The sequence below is a fragment of the Rhinichthys klamathensis genome, unplaced genomic scaffold (assembly GCF_029890125.1).
Source record: "Rhinichthys klamathensis goyatoka isolate OS25496 unplaced genomic scaffold, OSU_Roscu_1.1 h1tg000111l_1, whole genome shotgun sequence".
NCBI classification, from domain to species: domain Eukaryota; kingdom Metazoa; phylum Chordata; class Actinopteri; order Cypriniformes; family Leuciscidae; genus Rhinichthys; species Rhinichthys klamathensis.
In genome coordinates this window covers 11,324,343-11,344,251 of record NW_026606649.1, presented here as the reverse complement: position 1 = coordinate 11,344,251, position 19,909 = coordinate 11,324,343, and the positions used below count along the sequence as shown (strand labels likewise).

The 19,909-nt window shown below is 37.7% G+C and overlaps 1 protein-coding gene across 1 annotated transcript; it reads right to left on the bottom strand.

The window, feature by feature from the left end:
* Positions 1-5,977: 5,977 nt before the first annotated feature.
* Positions 5,978-19,676, bottom strand: sh3bp5lb (SH3-binding domain protein 5-like, b). The gene is made up of 6 exons (XM_056254484.1): positions 19,204-19,676; positions 18,899-18,961; positions 12,057-12,185; positions 9,510-9,671; positions 7,747-7,920; positions 5,978-7,140 (listed from the first exon to the last, which is right to left on the bottom strand). Exons 1-6 carry the CDS (start codon positions 19,447-19,449, stop codon positions 6,517-6,519), a joined length of 1,398 nt encoding a protein of 465 aa, XP_056110459.1. The 5' UTR covers positions 19,450-19,676; the 3' UTR covers positions 5,978-6,516.
* Between the last annotated feature and the right edge of the window lie 233 nt (positions 19,677-19,909).

Genomic DNA, 19,909 nt, shown 5'->3' with positions numbered 1-19,909 from the left:
TCCAAAAGCAGCACTTTTAAGCTTTCGGATGCAGCCCATGTCTACATCCCTAAATGCATTAAGTTGCTGCCATGTGATTGGCTGATTAGATATTTGTGTTCATGAGCAGTTGAACAGGTGTACCTAATAAAGTGGCCACACACACACACACACAAATACATACATATAAATAGGCCTGTATTCTTCATGCATTTATTTACACTTTCTATTATCATACTAAACTAAACTCAAGTAAATGCTTAAACGAACAAGAAATACATCATAGATAGAAATGATACATCTATAAATGAGTCGTGATGTATGAACTCTGTGAAGAAACAAGGCTCGCTCTCATCTGTAATGTACCTATCCAAATTGACAATCAAAATAATGCATTTTCTGATGCGTTTCCCCTCAGGTATCCCAGCAGTGGAATCAGTGAGTCACAACGTCCTGAGTGAGAAATTTCAACATAATGAAAACCAGAAAGAGAAAAGAAAAGAAAGAAAAAAAACCTGAGTACTAGCTCTGGTTACAAATGCTGGCAGTGACACCTCATCTTTCAGTTCAAACTCAGCTGTCATATCATCTCGGCTGTCTCTTTCACAAACTCCCACATCTAATGTCACCTTCACTCTCTGCAGTCGGAGAGAAATTAGTCTCTCACCTTTAACTGCCCTCATCCTCCCTTTTACTGCCCTTTCAACATGACAATTATCACATTTTACACCACATTCATCCTTTGCTCAGCTCCTCTCTCACTTTCTTATCTCTCCCCAGTGGCCGGCAGTTCTCTCTCTGCTCGATATTTATATCATTGTTGAATAATTAAAGACTGAAGACGGAGGATAATCTCCTCCTCTCATTCTCTTTTCATTACGGAAGCCCTGTTTTCCAGCACATCTGATTGATTTCAGGTAGCTGGAGTGCCCCACTGCTCTTGGCTCAACATTCACCTTAAAATAGCCAAAAATCCCCGAAACTCGCTGTCCTTCTTGATTACAATTACCAAGCTATTGAATCAATGTAACTGGTAATTAGTGGTGTTTGTTAAGCCAAGCGTAACTATTACTATTGCTCGTACATAATGCGAGCAATTCTAACAAGCCCTCAGTCAGGATGCCTTAGCAACTGCATAGCGATGTCCTGGCAACGGCCCAGGACACCCCTTATCTTGTGGTGGCCCACGAGTAAGCACACTTCTCATTTTCTATAGACAATGTGCATAATAGCATCATGTAAAATCTCTCTGATATGGGAACGTAATTGTGGGATAAAGTCACATTGGGAGATATAAAATTACAGTGATGAGAAATAAAATCACAATTACCAGAAATAAAGTCATTATTATAAAAATCTAACTGAGAGATATAGTCACATTGCAGGAGATAAGTTATATTGTTAGTTATAAGGTCGTAATTGCAAGAAATTTTCACAATAAGGTATAAAGTCGCAATTATGCAAAATAATGTATCAAATACAAATAGTCAAAATTGAGATATATAGAGTCACATTGTAAGACAAAGTCACATTTTTAGTTATAACGTAAGAATTGCAATAAATCTTTATAATTGTGAGACAGTATAGCAATTATGAGAAATAAATGAGCAATGGTGAGACAAAGCCACATTGCGACACTTTCAAATCACAATGTGGCTTTATCTCACATTTGCAACTTTATTTCTCATAATTGTGACTTTGCCTCACAATTATAAAGGTTTTTTGAGACAAAATGTGACACTTTCAAGTCACAATGTGAGTTATTGCTACATTACTAGAAAAAAGTTTTAGAGATATAAAGTCACATAAAGTTATGTCGCAATTGCAAGATATAAAGTTGCAACATTGAGAAATGAAGTTGCAATTACAGGAAACAGTCATAATTGAGAGATATAATCGGATTGCAAGATATAGTCACATTTTAGTTAGTGTCGGAATTGCAATAAATGTTCACAATTGTTATACAGTCGTAATTATGAGAAATTGTCAGGATTCTGTACTATGTCATGTATTTTGTAATTTGCCATTCATGTTATTTTTGTAGTTCTTGTCATGGTCTTTGTAGTTCTTTGTGTTCATGTTAATTAGTTCCAGGTGTTTCTTATCTCAGGTATTTAACCATGTGCTCTGTCTTGCCCTGCATGGGTGGATTATTGTTTGTTTGTACGTGTGCCTTTCATGTGGTTACGGAGTGAGGTCTTGAGCTTACACTTCATGTCATGCGTTTCATGGTCAAGTTATGGACATGTTTCATGATTGGAGCTATTAAATACCATTTTACCAGCATTAAGATCCAGACTATTGTTTGACTTTTTTTAGGCACTGTTACAGAAATAAAGTTGCAATTGTAAGATTTTGACACTTAAAGTCACAAGAAATTCCACGATATAAAGTCACAACTGGGAGACTAAATTTCACTATTACGAGAAATAGAAATGCTGTTTTATAAAGTCACAATTAAAAGATGTAGTTAAATTGTGTCACATTGCAAAATACAAATTTACAATTGAGAGAGACAAAGTAATGCGATAATTCTTTATGTTTGAAAGCCGATAACCAATATATTGGCTGATAAATCTAAATCCACATTTTTATATCATTTTTGAGAGCCTGATTACAAAACTAAAAGTCTCACCATAAGAAGCCATGTCCAAACCACACAATTATAATGTTCTGATTATAATTTTATGAAGTCTATATGACAGACTTGCGCTGCACATGTTGCACTTAACTGTATCTTCCTTTTTTGAAGAGATTCCAATCATATTTCAAGCCATTCAAAACCATCAAGGCGAACAGTGCGCATCTGAAGTGTCTCAGCTGAAGGAAATAATCCATTTATCTGCTTTAATATATCGGCCAAATATTCTTATCAGGCTGATAACGAACGATACAATTAAAAATGAATATATCTCGTGCATCACTACAACGTAGCAAGTACCTACAATTAACAATCACACTTCTATCTGTTTAAAGTGAAATTAAACGAGAAAAAGAGCATAGTTGTTAAATTCAAGTTTTAATATTTCTAACTGTGCAATAAATTAACATTTACAGAATAAGTTATCAGTCACGTAAAGATTATTTGTATTCATCATACATCAGCTTGTATATACATAGAGTTCATGTGACCTTATGAATGGAGAGAGACAGCAGCATACCGGATTAAATCTACAGAGCATCGTCTATTTACTATGAGGAGAGGTGAGGAATCTGTACACAAGAGGTTATGATGGGGAAGGATGGATTTACAGGGTTTGTGGACAAAAAAGTACAACAACTACATTTAAAAAACAAATTAAAAATAATTCGGAAGAGAAGAGTAGGATGTAAACTTGCAAACAATACTGTACTGTCCACAGCACGGCTTGTTCAAACAGCTAGCATAATACATGATTTTTAAAGTGTATATCTGCAAAACACAGTTACGTCATCAGGTTCACATCATTCAGTCATTCCACTGTCATTTTGTTTACTCAACTTTTCTTGCAAAATTCCAGCAGGACTGACACACTTGTAAACATGTTCTGTTCTTGTCTTTCTGCTAAGACAAGACCCTCTTACATTCCCGGACTGACATAAAATCTAATATCTCTCAAATAGAACAAAATCAATAAAAACAGTACTCTGGATCTGAAATATATCATAAATGCCACAAAATAATACCAACTGACATCCAAATGAAAACAATATTCCAAATATCTACACCCTGCTGAGAAAGACGGAGATGGGAAATAAATACAATATTAATAAAGGAAAAATCCAGGTTACACACAAGTGAAGTCAACAGCATCAGTGTCATATTATCTATAATCACAGAAAAGACTTTTGACTTTGGCTTTCAGACACCTAAACTGAAATGTGCGTAAAGTAACAATGGAAGCCTCTAAGGGAAGTGTACAGCAGTACCCATAGACCTCTATTGTAAGAGCATTTCTCTTTTCTGTGGTAACAGACAGAGATGTGAGTTTGATCATTTTGTCTTTATCTCTCTCATTGAGTGAAGTGTCTTTTGTCTTTTTTTTTCCCCTGTCCCCTGGCCGACAGTGAAACAGTAACCGAGAAGACGGGATCAGAGCATAAGAACTATAAATCCCAGCAGACTGACTAAAATACCACCTCAACCCCCCCTCCTTATTGTTATTCATTAATTTGCAGAGAACATCTGAACCCTGTCTGCTATAGTGCAGTGTTACAATAATGCCACATCAATCAATGTAAGTGTATTATTACTCACTTTCCTCAAAATGAATTCATTAATGATTTCTGAATCTTAGTCACCACCCCTAGGGGAGATTTCCTCTCATTTGATCCATGCGGTTGTTAGTTATGGAAGCCTGTTTCCACCTTTCCATTAAAAAAAATGGCAGGTTTGTTTCTTGGAATTACGCTAAATAAAATTGTGAAACTTGCAATTGTGACTTGATTCTATTAATTGCAATTTTAGATCTAAATGTGCAACTTTGTATCACACAATGGGCCTCATTCATGAAACATCAACAGAAGTAAGAAGTTCATAAAAGCGCTCCAACGTAAATTTTCAGAATTATGTCAAAAATTATATTATTTGAAATCCCTAAACAAATTGCGTTTAGGAATTTCTGATAGCAAAATTAATTAAAGTTTAATTGATAAACAAAAATGATTAAAAAAAGCAATGTAGTCCATTTACTCTTTTATTATAGATTACTATTATTCTGACCACCAGTATTATTTGTCTGCAAGATGAACACTTTTATTGAATCATTTTCAAGCATATGGCCAATTAGTCTCTTTTACATTTATGCAATATACTAGAGCCAAGCCTGAGTAAAAAAAGGTCAAAGAACCCATTAACATTTCTGTATGTTGTAATTCATGGCCAAGGATTATGCTAATCGTAAGTGATCGTACACACGACACCCTATTTACAAATGATTGAAATTCTTTAAAATACACACATTTAACCATCAAATCTGAGGTTTACAATGCGCTTGTGAATCCGGAGGATAGTTTTCGGCAAAGTCTATTTTACACGCAAATTACTCAGAATGAAGCCCATCTTGACTTTATATCTCACAAACTTTATTTTTCTATATTTTGAATTTATATCTTACGATGGGATTTGAAACCTCACAATGCAATTTTACATTTCACAATGTGACTTCATATCTCACAATTGTAACTTGATTTCTTACTTTGATCAAACCATTTTATTTATTTTTTACTCTCAGGTGGAAATTGGCTTCCATAGTTTGCGCCGTTAAAGGGTTGGTTCACCAAAAAAAAAAAAAAAAAAAAAATCTGTCATCATTTATTCATCCTCATGTCGTTCAAAACCCGTAGGACTTTCGTTCATCTTTAAAACACAAATGAAGATATTTTAAAATGAAATCTGAGAGATTTCTGTTCATCCTACCAATTTATTGCTTCAAAAAGTTCATAAAGAGATCCTAAACCGAATCCATATGAATCTCGCGTGAGCAGACCATCTACAGGACAAAGTGTACCCGCCTATAGGCACACATTACTAACGCGCTCTTTAAATAACAACATATATATATTGCGCCATTGACTTTAGACCAGGTTTCAGTTGGTCAATGGCACAGATAGGGCCCTATATGATAAACAGACTGAATTTTTTTTCACATATAAACATTGACAAGCGAACATACACAGAAGCTCAACCGTACTTGTGATGCGTAAGAACAAACCTCATTGGTTCTTGTGGAAGCTCAAAGGTGCTGCGTAACACACGAGAATAAACCTCATTGGTTCTCACGTGTTCATCAAATAAAGCAATCGTGTCACTTTAGAAAATGTTGACTAAACCGCTCAATTCATATGGATTAGTTTTTCTATCAATTTATGAACTTTTTGAAGTGTCAAAGTGGTATTTGCATGGGCTGTCAAATAGACGGACAGAAATCTCTCAGATTTCATTAAAAATATAGGCAACATTAACAATTAAAAATGAGATCATAAAATGCATTATAAGCTGCATTACCAGGCATAATTGATGCATTAAAAAAATTTTTTACAATGCATTATACATAAAGGCCTTAAGTAAAGTGTTACCAAAATATCTTCATTTGTGTTACGAAGATGAACGAAAGAGAACTAACCCTTTAAAGATGAAGTGTGCAATTTTTTCCCACATTCTCCTATCTCAACCTAATGGGCAACTATAATGAAACCATTTGTATATTGACTTTCCTTGAAAAGTGCAAACTCTTTTTGAGCATCCCAACCAGCCCGACACAGAAACATCGGCTCAGCCAATGGCATAAGTTAAGGGGTGGGACCATCTATTTATGTAACCAATAGCAGATGGGTGAGTGTTTCGGGGGAAACCTGTTTAAAAAGAGTCTGTTTTTTCAGTTCCATTTGTGCCACTAGTAGCACTGAAATTACACACTTCACCTTTAAGCAAATACAGAGTGTTTTCCGGTCTGATTCATTTGTAGTCAATTGAGAGTCTCGCTTGGAAGCCTGCAGGCAAGCTTTAGCCCGCCAGGATTGAGGTGGAGTAACAGACAACTCTAATTTCCTGCTTCCTCACAAACTAACACTTCTGTGGTGCTGCTTCACAAAGCTCTCCCGCTCTCTATCTCTCTGCTGTCTGTCTGTCCCTGAGGCACCTTTATCTGCATCCTGTCCCGAAAGGTTCGCCACCTCTCTCGCTACTATTCTGTCTTCGGGCCTAAATCCTCTCTCACTCTCTGCTTCTTTCTCCTCACCTATTATACTTCCGACATCACTCAGGTCGCCCAAGTGCTCCACAGAATCGAACTTCTCCAGATCGGAGGCAATGGTTTGCAGACTTATGACTGACATGGAGTCTGACCCCGCCTTCTCCACTCTCTCTCTATGGCCCCACCCCGCCTCCCTGTGTTTCTCCACCCACTGCCGGGTTTTCTCTTGATCAGCCCAGTCATTATCCATTAAAGGATTGGCCACCACCCCTGCATATGCCCCTGACTGAATTATACCCTCAGACTCCGCCCCGACTGGAGAGCTCCGCCCCCCACGAACCCTGTTGCGCTCTCTGGTGGCGCGAATGCGTCCCCTTTGCGCATGGATCTGCTCGCTGATTTGCTCAAGGTTGCGAAGGGCGACAGAATATCGGGTCTTCACCTTCGCCACCCGTTCCTCCAGCTGAACGACTTTGGACTTGTGCTCCTGTTAATGAGTGGGGATAAGCATAGCACATTGGATTAAAAAAAAACCATTTTGACATGTATTTGCACCAAATACATTAATGGCATTATAATGACTAAATAAACAGATGATCATCCATCAGACATTTAAAAAAAAAAAAAAATTAGGGATGCACTAATATTTGAAATTCAGGTTGATATGATAAGCCAGGGGTGTCCAATCCTGCTCCTGGAGGCCCACTGTCCTGCAGAAATCAGCTCCAACCCCAGTTAAACACACCTGATTCCAGCAAATCAAGGTCTTACTAGGCATACTGAAAACCTGTGATGTGTTTTTAAAACACTTAAAAGATGTGTTGAGGGCAGTGGCCCTCCAGGACTAAGTTTGGACACCCCTGTGATTAGCGAATGATTATTCATGTTATGGTCGATAACTAAATGGCTGATATCATAAAAAAAATTATACTAATTATTTTTAATGATTAGTTTGTATGCTGTAAGAGAAGTTTCTATTCTTTGCGCCCATCCCTAGTTTGCATTTCATAGAGGATTTAATTTTGTTACTTAAATCAATATGGCCACCAGACCTTGAATACCTTTATAGCAGAGGCCAGTCTCTGATGCATACCTCTAAGATGTGGTTGAACTGAGCCTTGAGCTCAAAATAAGGCTTGGACTTGATAATGACCCTCTTAAGAGCCTTCTGCAAAGTCTGCACACGTGCTTCTGCTTCCTGACAAAGCTGAGTGACACGCTGGTGCTCCCTCTCGCTCCTCAAACGCTCCTCCTCTGCCTCGTTCACCTGAAAACAGCAACATGTCAAATGTGATACCCTGTTCTGTTTTCACACATGAAAGACATTAAATCAAATATATTCTCATATCTTTCTGTATCATTCATACAAATATTTGACAAAGATTCAATATCAGATCACCACTGTCAATAATCAGTACCAAGTTGATCTTAACAGCTAAAGAAAATGTAACAATATCAATCTGTCTACAGTGTGAATGTCAAATGCTTTCCTCTGAATTTCTCAAACTTTCACTGTTAACTTTATTTGTATCTTTGTTCTATCGTTTTTTTATTATTATTTCTTCTATTATAGGTAATTTGTTTCTTTATTTTACATTTTATTACTGTTTACTTAAATGGTAAATTGAAAACTGCCAAAGTTTACTTAAAACAAACATGGATTGCCTGAACAACCCATTTTATTCCTTTAATGTGACATATTTCAAAGTAAGACAATAAATGGATTGTTAAAAGTGGTCATTACAAACCAGAATGGAGCCGGGCCGGTTTGCTAAAATAATCCTTGAATAACTATTTGGCCTAAGTGACATCATGGGAAAAGTCATTTCAGAGTAAGAGCTAAAAGTTAAAGATTACAAAGACAATTTGTTTTTTTGTCCTTTTTTATTACTGACTGTTTAGTTAAATGATACATTTGAAAAATTAATGCACTGTTTACATCATTTCCATATTATTCTATTCCTTGTCATTTGTTTCTGTACTTGATTTTATTACTGACTGTTTACTTTAATGGTTAATTCATAAACCTAAATCAGTGTTTACTTAATTTGCAACTTCTATTGTTTTTATTTCTATTGTATATAATTTATCTATTTTCTTTACTTATGTTATTATTGAATATTAACTTGAATGATTAATTTGAACAATTGAAGCACTTTATTTTTGTTGTATTTGTAATACATTTCTGTAATCTTTACTTTATTTTACTACTGACTGTTCACTTAAATGATTCAAATAAACCTTACAATGTGTTTACATCATTTGTAACTTTGTTCTATTGTTTGTATTTGTTCTAATGCATGTAGTTTGTTTGTGTTCTTTATTTTATTACTGACAGTTCACTTGAATGATTAATTGAAAAACATGAGGCAATGTGTTATAATAAAGGTCTGTGTTCATTAGCATATAAGTATTTTCAAGAATCTTGAAATTTCCCTGGCATTGGTATCGACTGCTGAAATTTTGGTGACAACCCAACTAGAAACAAAAACTGTGGGATGATTTAACATCGGAAAAATGCTGCTCTATTTTACTGGCAGGGCTAGAATAAAACATAAATGAAGATGTGTAACCTTGATCTTTAACTGTAGGTGTGCATTCATCAGCGTTATTGATTGTCCCCACTGCGACAATCAAAGCCATGCTGCAATTACAATCCGCACTAACCAGCTGTGCACATTTAAATATGAAACATTGAGATTTAACAAAGCAAAATCTATAATTGTGACTATGAGGGATTGATTTTAGCAATTAAGACCTGTTGTAAACATAAGAGCACTTGTGTTTTTGGGTAAATTTATGCCACTGCCTATTGCTGTAATTATCAAAGAGCAATGCTGAGTCACTGTGTCGTACCTTGGCTGTGGCGTGGTTCAGCATCTCCTGCCAGGTAGGGTCCAAAGTGTTTCTGTCAGCCAATAAACCTTGCTCAGCCACATAAACCATCTCTCTGGCAGCCGTGTGCATTGAGACAGCCCTCTCGTACCTTAGCGCCGCCTTCTGAGTCTCCTGTTGAGCCTGTGGGTAAGCTCATCCATCATATTTCATGTACAGCAATCAATCACTCAGCTCTGTAAACATGCAGCCAACCAGAGGATCGGATGCTGACCTTACAGAGAGCCATAAAGTGAATGGGGACTGCAAATCTTTCCAAACTTTATATCAGGTTATATTTATGTAATAAAACACTAGCTAAAGGATGTGGCATTAGTATGGAAGTATACTACAATTCTACGGAAATATTATTTGTTATATAATAAAAGAAAACACCAGAGGGAAGTCAACTGTATAACACTTCACAAACCATAACCATTCATTTTAAATAAAGTGGGTGAAATGGCCAATAGGATTTGAGGTTGGAAAAGCTGACATCCAATCATCCCGCACACAAGGCTGGATCTGAAAACCGTTTAGCTCAAAAAGCCTGGCTTGCTGTCAGTGAAAATTGCTGTACACAAATTAGAACATCCAAGCCAATCAATAATAGTCAGGAACTGAGAATGGCAGGCCATATTTCATTGGGATAACTTGATGGAAATATGGCATCCTTGCCAAGGATGATATCTGACTTTGGCTACGTTCACACATCGACAACCACGTTTATTAGCAGAAGTGTCCTGTTACTGGAGGGAATTGAATAATGTCTGTATGAATGAATAACTGAAGTCAAAACCCTTTTTTATTGTTGAGATGAATATCATCATCGGAAATGTGTATGTAAATTTAACCCTACTTAAAATTTAAAATTGAACCAACAACTGAAATCTGCTGCTGTGTGAATGTAGCCATTATTTTGCACAATATGCACAATATAAATATTATTAAAATATTTTGAGTAAAAGAAAAGAAAAAAGAAAGAATATAAAACTCCTTTTCACCGACTGTGATGGCATGTTTTAACAGTTATTAACAATTATTTATAAATCTATTTTTTTTTTTTTTAATATTTTAATAATAGCACTGACGATAGCCAATCATAACAGTGGGGAAGGTCCGGGGAAGGTTGAAAATAATTGCTTTTCCACAAAATATTTATTTTAGTTTAAAGGTTTTTTAGGTTATATATTTAAAGGAGAACTCCGGCGCAAAATGAACCTTTGGTCTAATAAAACATTGGTACCTAGTCAACCGTTCTCTGAGATTTGTTTTCATGATGATCGAATGTAAAGAGTTGTATCTATAAAAACTGTTTAGCGTATAACGCTAGTAATGGGGGCATCTATTAAGTAAAAATAAATCGCTAGTTTATACCACTAACAAGACTCAAAATAGCCCCACACTAACACAGTAACATAATGAGGGTCCCTACATGCAAAACGAAGCATTGAGAACTTTGTAAGTGTACAGACCGTTTAATAAGAAGATATTTTATGAATACAGTCCACTTCGTGTATACAGACAGGAGCCATCTTTGGAAAACAGTCTAGACTAGTCAAACCACGAACGACGTGCTAAGTGAGCTGAACTGTATGAAGTTCAGTGAACTTCTGAACTGTATGAATGGCGTTCGTGGTTTGACTAGTCTAGACTGTTTTCCAAAGATGGCTCCTGTCTGTATACACGAAGTGGACTGTATTCATAAAATATCTTCTTATTAAACGGTCTGTACACTTACAAAGTTCTCAATGCTTCGTTTTGCATGTAGGGACCCTCATTATGTTACTGTGTTAGTGTGGGGCTATTTTGAGTCTTGTTAGTGGTATAAACTAGCGATTTATTTTTACTTAATAGATGCCCCCATTACTAGCGTTATACGCTAAACAGTTTTTAGAGATAAAACTCTTTACATTCGATTATCATGAAAACAAATCTCAGAGAATGGTTGACTAGGTACCAATGTTTTATTAGACCAAAGGTTCATTTTGCGCCGGAGTTCTCCTTTAAGATAAAAGAAAGAAAAGGAAGAGGAAATGATAGATAAACTAGTCGAATATTGTTCCTTTATCAATATGGAAAACAAACACTACATTTATATAAGGCTTGTCTACTCATCCACACTCAAACTTATTTACAGTTTTTCATGAGACGGCTGATGGCCAAGTCAAAGTTTCAATTCAGTGCTGCTGGTTCAATTGTTTCCAATTACTCTCTAGCCACAGCTAAACGATTTTCATCAGCTCAATTACATATTCAAAATTGGCTGCAAAAACGCTAATGAAAAGTGATGTGCAAATCACATCTTGTGTTATCAGGGTTAATCACATTAACACACCAACTCTTTTTGCCATAATGACCACTGCACTGACAAATGTCTTCTGGTTAAGCGGGAGGATTTCTTGCAATAATGAGAGAATGGAAATGAATCAGCAAACTACAAAAACATCTTGAACTCATCTGATAGGATATGAAGCACAAACACACAATATTATGTTCTCTTGCTCTCTTACACACACACACACCTACCTCTTTAGCAAGTCTCCGGGCTTCGTAGTAAGGTCTGGCTTTTTCAATGCAGGCTCCCAGCTGAGAGCCCTGAGCGTTAAGTTTGCGTGCCGAGTCTGTAAGGATCCTCCTGTAGCTGGATCTCGCTTCCTAAACGAGCGTTAGACAGAGATAATGAGAAAGAGTGGGAAAAACAATGCATAATTTGGCACGATGAGTAAAACATGTAAACAATACATAATAATACTGCAGTTTAGTGGTTCTCTACTGGTGGGGATGATTTGCAACCCAAACAGTGCTCACACAGACAGTAGAAAAAACAATATCGAATGCAAATAATAAATGCAACAAAATTCTTAGTTAGGAATAGGATACCAAAATGCATTTTAAAAGAGATAAAACTCTTTCCATATCTTTTTTTTGTTCAAAGGCTGAGTTTTCTTTCTTCTTTCACCTTTATTAGATTACACAGTGAAGGAGAGAGACAAGAAGCAATGGGTACACAAGCCAAGACTAGGACTTTGACCAGATTTGTCCTTTTTTTAATTTTAATTTTGAGTATATAATATATAGGCCTACTTATATTATATTGTGTAAAATATTGTGTCATATACACTAAGGGTTCATTTGTATTATTGCACTGTTGTACTATTGCATTTTGACATTATGTATAGACCTTATGCGTTAGAGCAGGGGTTTTCAAACTTTTTGTGTGTGTGGACCACTATTTGTAATCAAGAATTTTCGCGGACCACCTCATAATACACATAATAAAATATGTCTACACAGTCCTACCTGAATTAATCCACACCTCTAAATAGGCTAACTAGCACTAAAACTATAACTGGTCATCACATCAGTACAACAAGCTTGTTAAAGACAGTTTACTGCACACAACGGCTGCCACATATTTTATTTATTTATTTACTCAAGCGCCCGAGGGCATAATCAGGTTCATTTGAACAACAGGCTTATTTCCATAGCAATGGAGTATAAAATCTATACAGTAATAAGAACACTTGGATATAGTCAGCATTTCAAAACCTTTGGCGATTTTAGGGGATTATTAACGTAAGTCCTCAAAAAGTAGGCTTGAGTTTGTCCACTTAACAGCACATCCGCAAAACATTTCAGAAACACGAGATCAAGAAACTAACATTAACTGGAAATTAAAATAATAACAGGCCTTATTCATTCCATTTATAAACATTTCGTTTCATATAGGCCTAAAGTGCCTATAAAGGCTATGCATGTGATGTGATAATGAGAACATATTTGCCTCTGCCCTATACACAGTAAGCCTAACGTTACTCCAGGTTAAAAATAAAAGAAAGTTGGCAAAAGGAAAAGCCATTGGAGTCTATTTGCCAGCCCAATATGAACGTAATATCCTCCTTTGTCACCCTCCACATCTTTTCCTTCCTCTTTGTATCGTCTGTCTAATATAGGCCTATATTAAAAACAAACAACTAAATAAATGCTCACCTAACCTGTTGCTAATTGCTATCCACCGATCCATGTTGTGGTTCTGACGACACTAAGCTTGAACGTCACGGCCGAGCGCCACTAGCCTATTTTTAGTAATCACACAAAAACTTGACAATTTAATTTACATTTTATATAAATATAGGCCTACATATTCTTTTTACTTTTTTATGGGAATTTCCTGGTAAAATGAAGGTAAAAAAATATTATTTTATATTTTATTTTGCCTTTTCACGGACCACCTGCAGTACCCTCACAGACCACTAATGGTCCGCGGACCACAGTTTGGGAATCGCTGCGTTAGAGAAACAAGGGCGCCGCCATCTTTAGAATCTTGTCTTTGAACTTCCGTTTTTGCGGTCGCTCTGTATATCCAAAGGGGTAATCCATCAGCCGGAAGTTGAAGCTGCCTCCGGGGGCCGCCATTTAAGCTGGCTATCACCTGCTGTTAGCATCCCATTGACTCCCATTCATTTTGGCGTCACTTTGACAGCGAATAACTTTACATCTGAGGCGTCCAAAAACTCCATTTGTCCATTATTTATTTCTAAAGAAACACGACAATGTATAAAAGGCTCCATTACTTTGTATCTTACGTTATGGCCCCGTAGAAGCCATTCTTGTAAAAATAGGCTAACGATTGTGTCATAACCACGGGACGCTCTGTCGCACAGTAGAGAAATTACCGTATAGACAGAAGTAGAAGCTCGTCGGCAATCGTTTACCGTCTATGAGGCAATCGGGTGGACATGGAGGCATAAAGTCAAGGGAGAAGCCCATAGATAGAGAGTTCATAAAAGCAACGGGACAAAATATTTCAACAACAGATTTGTTTCAGATTTCAATTCAGATTTGTCCCGGCACAGCTACTAGAAGGTCAGAACGGTTGCTCACGTGACAACTACGTCGTCAAGCTCAGTTTGAGCCTGGGCAGAACGCTTGGCTATCAGGAAGTGAGTGCCCATGTTGGGCTTCAACTCTCTCTGTTGAAATCAACGGGGTCGCTGTGTCCATTTCTTTTACTGTCTATGTGTATATCTCTATGGCATCGCTGTCGAGGAGTAATTAGCTGGTGAAGTGGATTTACTTATTGTAAAGTTAACGAAAGTTCTCATGCGGATTGTAATGTTAGAGCAGATAACAAATGTCAGTAGACCAAGAAGATTTTAAAACGAGCCGTTCATTCATAAATCCGCAAGATCACTGTGAAAATACAGACCGGAAGACAAAAGACAAGGAGCGCAGCGCTGAAAAGGGGCGGGGCTACATAAGGTCTATAGTATATATATCATCCTTATCACTCCCTGAAAAAAGACTACAAACTTTCAATTTTGGCTTCACAAAATATAGGTATAGAACAAGTATGAAGTGATCAGGACATGATTGCAAGACATTATACCACTTGTAATTTAAGAGTTCTCTCAGGCTCTCTCATTTCAGGGCATCAAATGTGCATTTTGAATAAAGAAGATTAGTTGTGTCCCAAATGACGCACTATACGCTATTGCTACGCACGCCCTCTACCATCTAGTGCATAGGTCGGCAACCCGCGGCTCTAGAGCCGCATGCGGCTCTTAAGCGCCGCCCTAGTGGCTCCCTGGAGCTTTTTCAAAAAATTGAAAATGGAAAAAATATTTTTTGTTCTATTATAATTTCTGTAGGAGGAAAAACATGACAAACATTCTTAAAGTTTTTCAACGTTGTAAAAATGTGTATAATAAATATTTAATTTCAACATTTCTGTCAACGAAGAATTTACGTCATAGACTGTGACACACGTGTCTGTCAGATCGGCGTGATGCCAGACCGGTGGCTGACAAACAAACAAACAAACCGGCGGGTGTGTCATGGGCCATGGATCCCAAGGGGAAAAAGAGAAAGATAGCTGCACTCCCAACGCAATAGAGTGCGGTGCGGGACTAGATTTGATGGCCGAGCGCGAGCGCGAGCGCGTGCGGTAATGCACTCACTCTACTAAAACAAAATAGAAACGATTTACAGGCCAGAATTTCTATTCATAACATGTTTGCAGCGTTGAGCGATATAGCCAATCACAGACATATGTGTTGATTTCTTGAACGCAATGGCCAATCAGAAGCATTTAAGATAGACTCCCCTCACCGCTCAAAACTGACTTTTTTGTTCAGTGCTGAATTCTGTATGCTGGCAAATCCTCTTAATTATAACGAACAAAGTGTGGATATTATGAAAGATTCATTGTGCAGTCAGCTTCATTGATAATAACAAAGATGTGTGAGATCGCGATGAACTGTCAGTTTTTTAGGAATTATTAAGAGAGCGCACTTTGCGCCCATTCAGTCTTGCCAAATCATGCATGCAGTAAACTGCTTGCTTTTATGTTAAATTAACAGTGGTTTGTGTTTTAATGCTTTAATAACAAATAATTTATCAGGAGGATGTATGGTGGCGACACGTAGGCTAACTTGAAAGTATTTGGAGGTAGGCTACAGAAAAAAGTCTATTTGCGGGCGGGAGCGGGACAAAACATAAATGTTGCGGGCGGGAGAAAGAAAGTTGAGAACGTCAGTTATAACGACCCACGCATTAAATAATGGTCGCTTTAAAATCGGGCTCGGGCTCATAATTACGTTTAATGTGTCTGGCCGGGCCGGGCTTGATTTTTTGGGCCCGATCTGAGCTAATTTGTAGCCTACAAATCATTTTGATACTAATAAAGCTAATATAACACTTACAGCATGTGTTGCCTTCATTATAAGGCTTATATAAAGCTTTTAATTTTTTTGCGGCTCCAGACAGAGTTTTTTTTTTTTTTTGGGTCCAATATGGCTCTTTCAACATTTTGGGTTGCCAACCCCTGATCTAGTGTATAAACGTTAAAGCTGCAGTCCTCAGTTTTTCCTCTTTGTCGCCGTCTCTGTTCGAAATCTGCAATTGCAGTCATTTGCCGAATTATCAAGGGGGTAATCCATCAGCCGGAAACTGAAGCTACCCCGGGGGCCGCCATTGGCTAGCAAGCCTTCACCTGCTGTTAGCATTCCATTGACTCCCATTCATTTTGGTGTCACTTTGACAGCGAATAACTTTACATCTGAGGTGTTTAAAGACTCTATTTGTCCATTGTTTATTTCTAAAGAAACACGACAATGTATAAAAGGCTCCATTACCTTGTATCTCACGTTATGGCCCCGTAGAAGCAGTCTTTGTAAAAATAGGCTAACGATTGCATCATAACACGTGACGCGACTCTCCGTCGCACAGTAGAGAAATTACCGTATAGACAGAAGGAGAAGCTCACTGGCAATCGGGGGGACATGGAGGCATAAAGTCAAGGGAGAAGCCCATAGAGAGTCATAAAGTTGCTCCTGCTGCTAGCTCATGGACAGCTAATACTCACGATCTCCGGCTCTGCAAGATTCGGAAGGGAATGATTCAGATTCCTCTTGGCACAGCTACTAGAAGACGTACAACTGTCAGTCAGGTTGCTCACGTCACATCTACATCGTCAAGCTCAGTTTGAGCCTGCGCAGTATGCTCAGCCATCAGGAAGTGAGTGCTTCTAATTGACTTCACTTTTCTCCGTTGAAGTCTATGGGGTCGCTGTGTCCATTTCTTTTACTGTCTATGGGAATTATCAACTTTACGTGAGTTGTACCTCGACACAGCACAGCGCGGATGAATCCGATGTTTTGAGGAGAGTGTGCAGCTGTCAGTCACCGCGCGGTGTGGATACTGTCATTCAGAATCACAGACTCTACTTTTTGGAAGTATGACCAACATAAGAGTTTTCACCCTAAAATGTCATCTGAACAAGTAAGTAAAACATCCACTTTTGTTCTTCTGACCAACTAACTGAAAAAAAGCATTGCAGTAAATCGCGCTGATTAAATCTAACGATCGATTATCATATCACGTCAAACCGTGCAAATTATACTTTGTTCTCAAATTGTTAATGTTAACAACGTCAGCATTGCGTGATGTCCTTCCGATATGTATCCTTGTTTTCGTTTTCGTAGCCACTCCGAAGTCCAAACGAAGTCTTTTGCATTTTACAACGGGTGAATCTCTAGTTGTCACTGGTGATTGTCGTTTGAACCTTTCTGGATCCGCCATCAAATTGATAAGTTTAATTATATCAAGTGCTGTGAGAAAAGGATATAAATCTCCACCTCCAACATCCTCACTCGCAATATAACTTATATTAGCCGAGACTCCTTCTTTATGTGTACACTACAGATGTGATGTAATGACGCAAAGACAAGCTCGAATCTCCCGCGGAAATCCACCAGTACCACTGGATTTACAAATATTATTACAAGCTTACCGTTTTGAATCGAGCTGAGGCAAGCAGATAGTTTTGAACACTGGCTGGTTATGTACTTGCTCAAAAAATTATTTTGGATAATTTTTAACCCAAAAAAGTTACGGACAGGAGCTTTAAAAGGTTATTTTGACATTAGAGTCTGATAGCCCTTCCCCCTCCTCCACTCTGCGACAGTTGAGTGCATGAAGTGTCCAACATTGCACACTTCCGTTTTTCGGTTAATTAAAGGTTGTTCACCCACAATGAAAATTCTGTAATCATTTAAGAACACAAAAGAAGATATTTTGAAGATTGTCTGTAACCAAACAGTTGATAGGCCCTATTGACTTCCATAGTATGTTTTTTTTTTGGTGTATTATCCAGGTATTTGAAGGTATTGGAATTTTTTGTGAAAACACTACTCACGCTATTTATACTTAAAAATGGCATAGAATAGTTAGTAAATGCGCAAATTAAGACACACCTATTGTCAAAGCAGGCACCTCAGTTACACTTTATTTTAATGTGTCCCTGTTACAGTGTAATTATACATTTAAGTACTGAGCAATATTAACTACTAACTATAGGGTTAGGGTAGGATTAGGTTTTGGTTTAGTGTTAGTTGCATGTAATTATGCCTAATTTATAGTTATTACTATAGTAAATACATGTAATATGTGTAACAAGGACACATACAAATAAAGTGTTACAGGCACCTCTATAGATTTTGAGGGTGAATGTGATTTCACCAAGTACCACATGTTCCTGGATCAACATCTTTGTTGATCCTGGATCAACTTTCCAATCAACCAATCAGATTTGAGGGACAAGTTTACAGTTTACCGGTATGTCAAGTTTAGGCTTAGAACCAGGGTGAAGTACTTAAACATCAGTGCTATTCACCTTTCATTACCCTCTGATTTTAGGGAAAAGTTATGGGTAGGGTTAGGTTTAGGGGTAGGGATTGGGTAAGGACTACATTTTGGGACAGGAATGTTGATCCAGGATCAACAAAATATGTTGACCATGTCTTACTTGGCAAAATCACTGTGACCAGATTTTGAGACACAGTAGTAGTGTCACACATATTACTCACGTCCAGCTGTAGTTCGAGTCTGTTGATCTCATCACTGGCCTGATTCAAGTGTTCCAGCTCCTCCTGACAAATGGAACACAGGGAGGGGAGATAACTGACATTCAATTATTAATTATTAACTATTAATTCATTAAATAACAGAGAAAAGTATAAGAATTTATAAAAAGCCAGCATAATTGCCAACAAACAAATCATTTAAAATAATTTTGCCATTATAAACCATTAATTGAAGCAAATTGTGAATATTGTGTCATAGTTCAATGCACTCACAATATCAAGTTTATTATGGGTCCAAATTTTAATACCTGAATCCTGGGGTCCAGCTCTTCCTCATACTGCCCCTCATCTTCATCAAACTCATTCTTATCTTTCTCCACCACCTCAGTGTTCTCGGTTTTGCTCGTAACTTCCTCGTTTCCTCCGTCCCCGCTTCTGTTTTTCAGGGTGTCGTCCCTCTTCTCAGCCTCCACCCCGGCGCTCTCCTCTCTCCACTCCCCTGACTCAGGCTCCCCGGATCCGGGGGGGTTCTCACGCAGCTGCCCCGGTTCCATCCGTGGCCTTGAGAATGACCCGTTTTGCTCTTCTAAACCAGAATATATAAGCGCTTAAATGTTTGCCATGCCTATAAATACATATTTACCCGAGGATTTGAAGATAAAGCGCTACATATTCGGTGAATGAGCGTCATTTAACGGCGCAGGCGTGTTGTTTGCAGCGGTAGCGTCATGCAGTGGAGCTGACAGCGCAGAATGACCCGGGCTGAACAGCTAGCTTTACGGCTAACTGCAGAAATCACAGCATCAGCTCAGACAGCAGTCACAGCACTGCTCAGGACCATGGACTGTAAAAAATAGGGACTCATAAATACAGCGAGAGCTCCAGCCAGACAACTAAACCTTTTTGTTTTTGTCCAGGATGATCATTATAAACATTTCCCATGGAAACCATTTCCCCCCAAAAAACATACATCCTTATTAATCCATTGTAACTAAGTTAACTACTGTAAATTAA

Coding starts and splice junctions, on each gene's coding strand:
- sh3bp5lb (XM_056254484.1), bottom strand. CDS start 19,449: ATGGAACCGGGGCAGCTGCGTGAGAACCCCCCCGGATCCGGGGAGCCT. Junction 12,186..18,898: donor GACTCGAACTACAGCTGGAC/GTGAGTAATATG, acceptor ACGCTCGTTTAG/GAAGCGAGATCCAGCTACAG. Junction 7,141..7,746: donor AGTTCAACCACATCTTAGAG/GTATGCATCAGA, acceptor ACTCATTAACAG/GAGCACAAGTCCAAAGTCGT.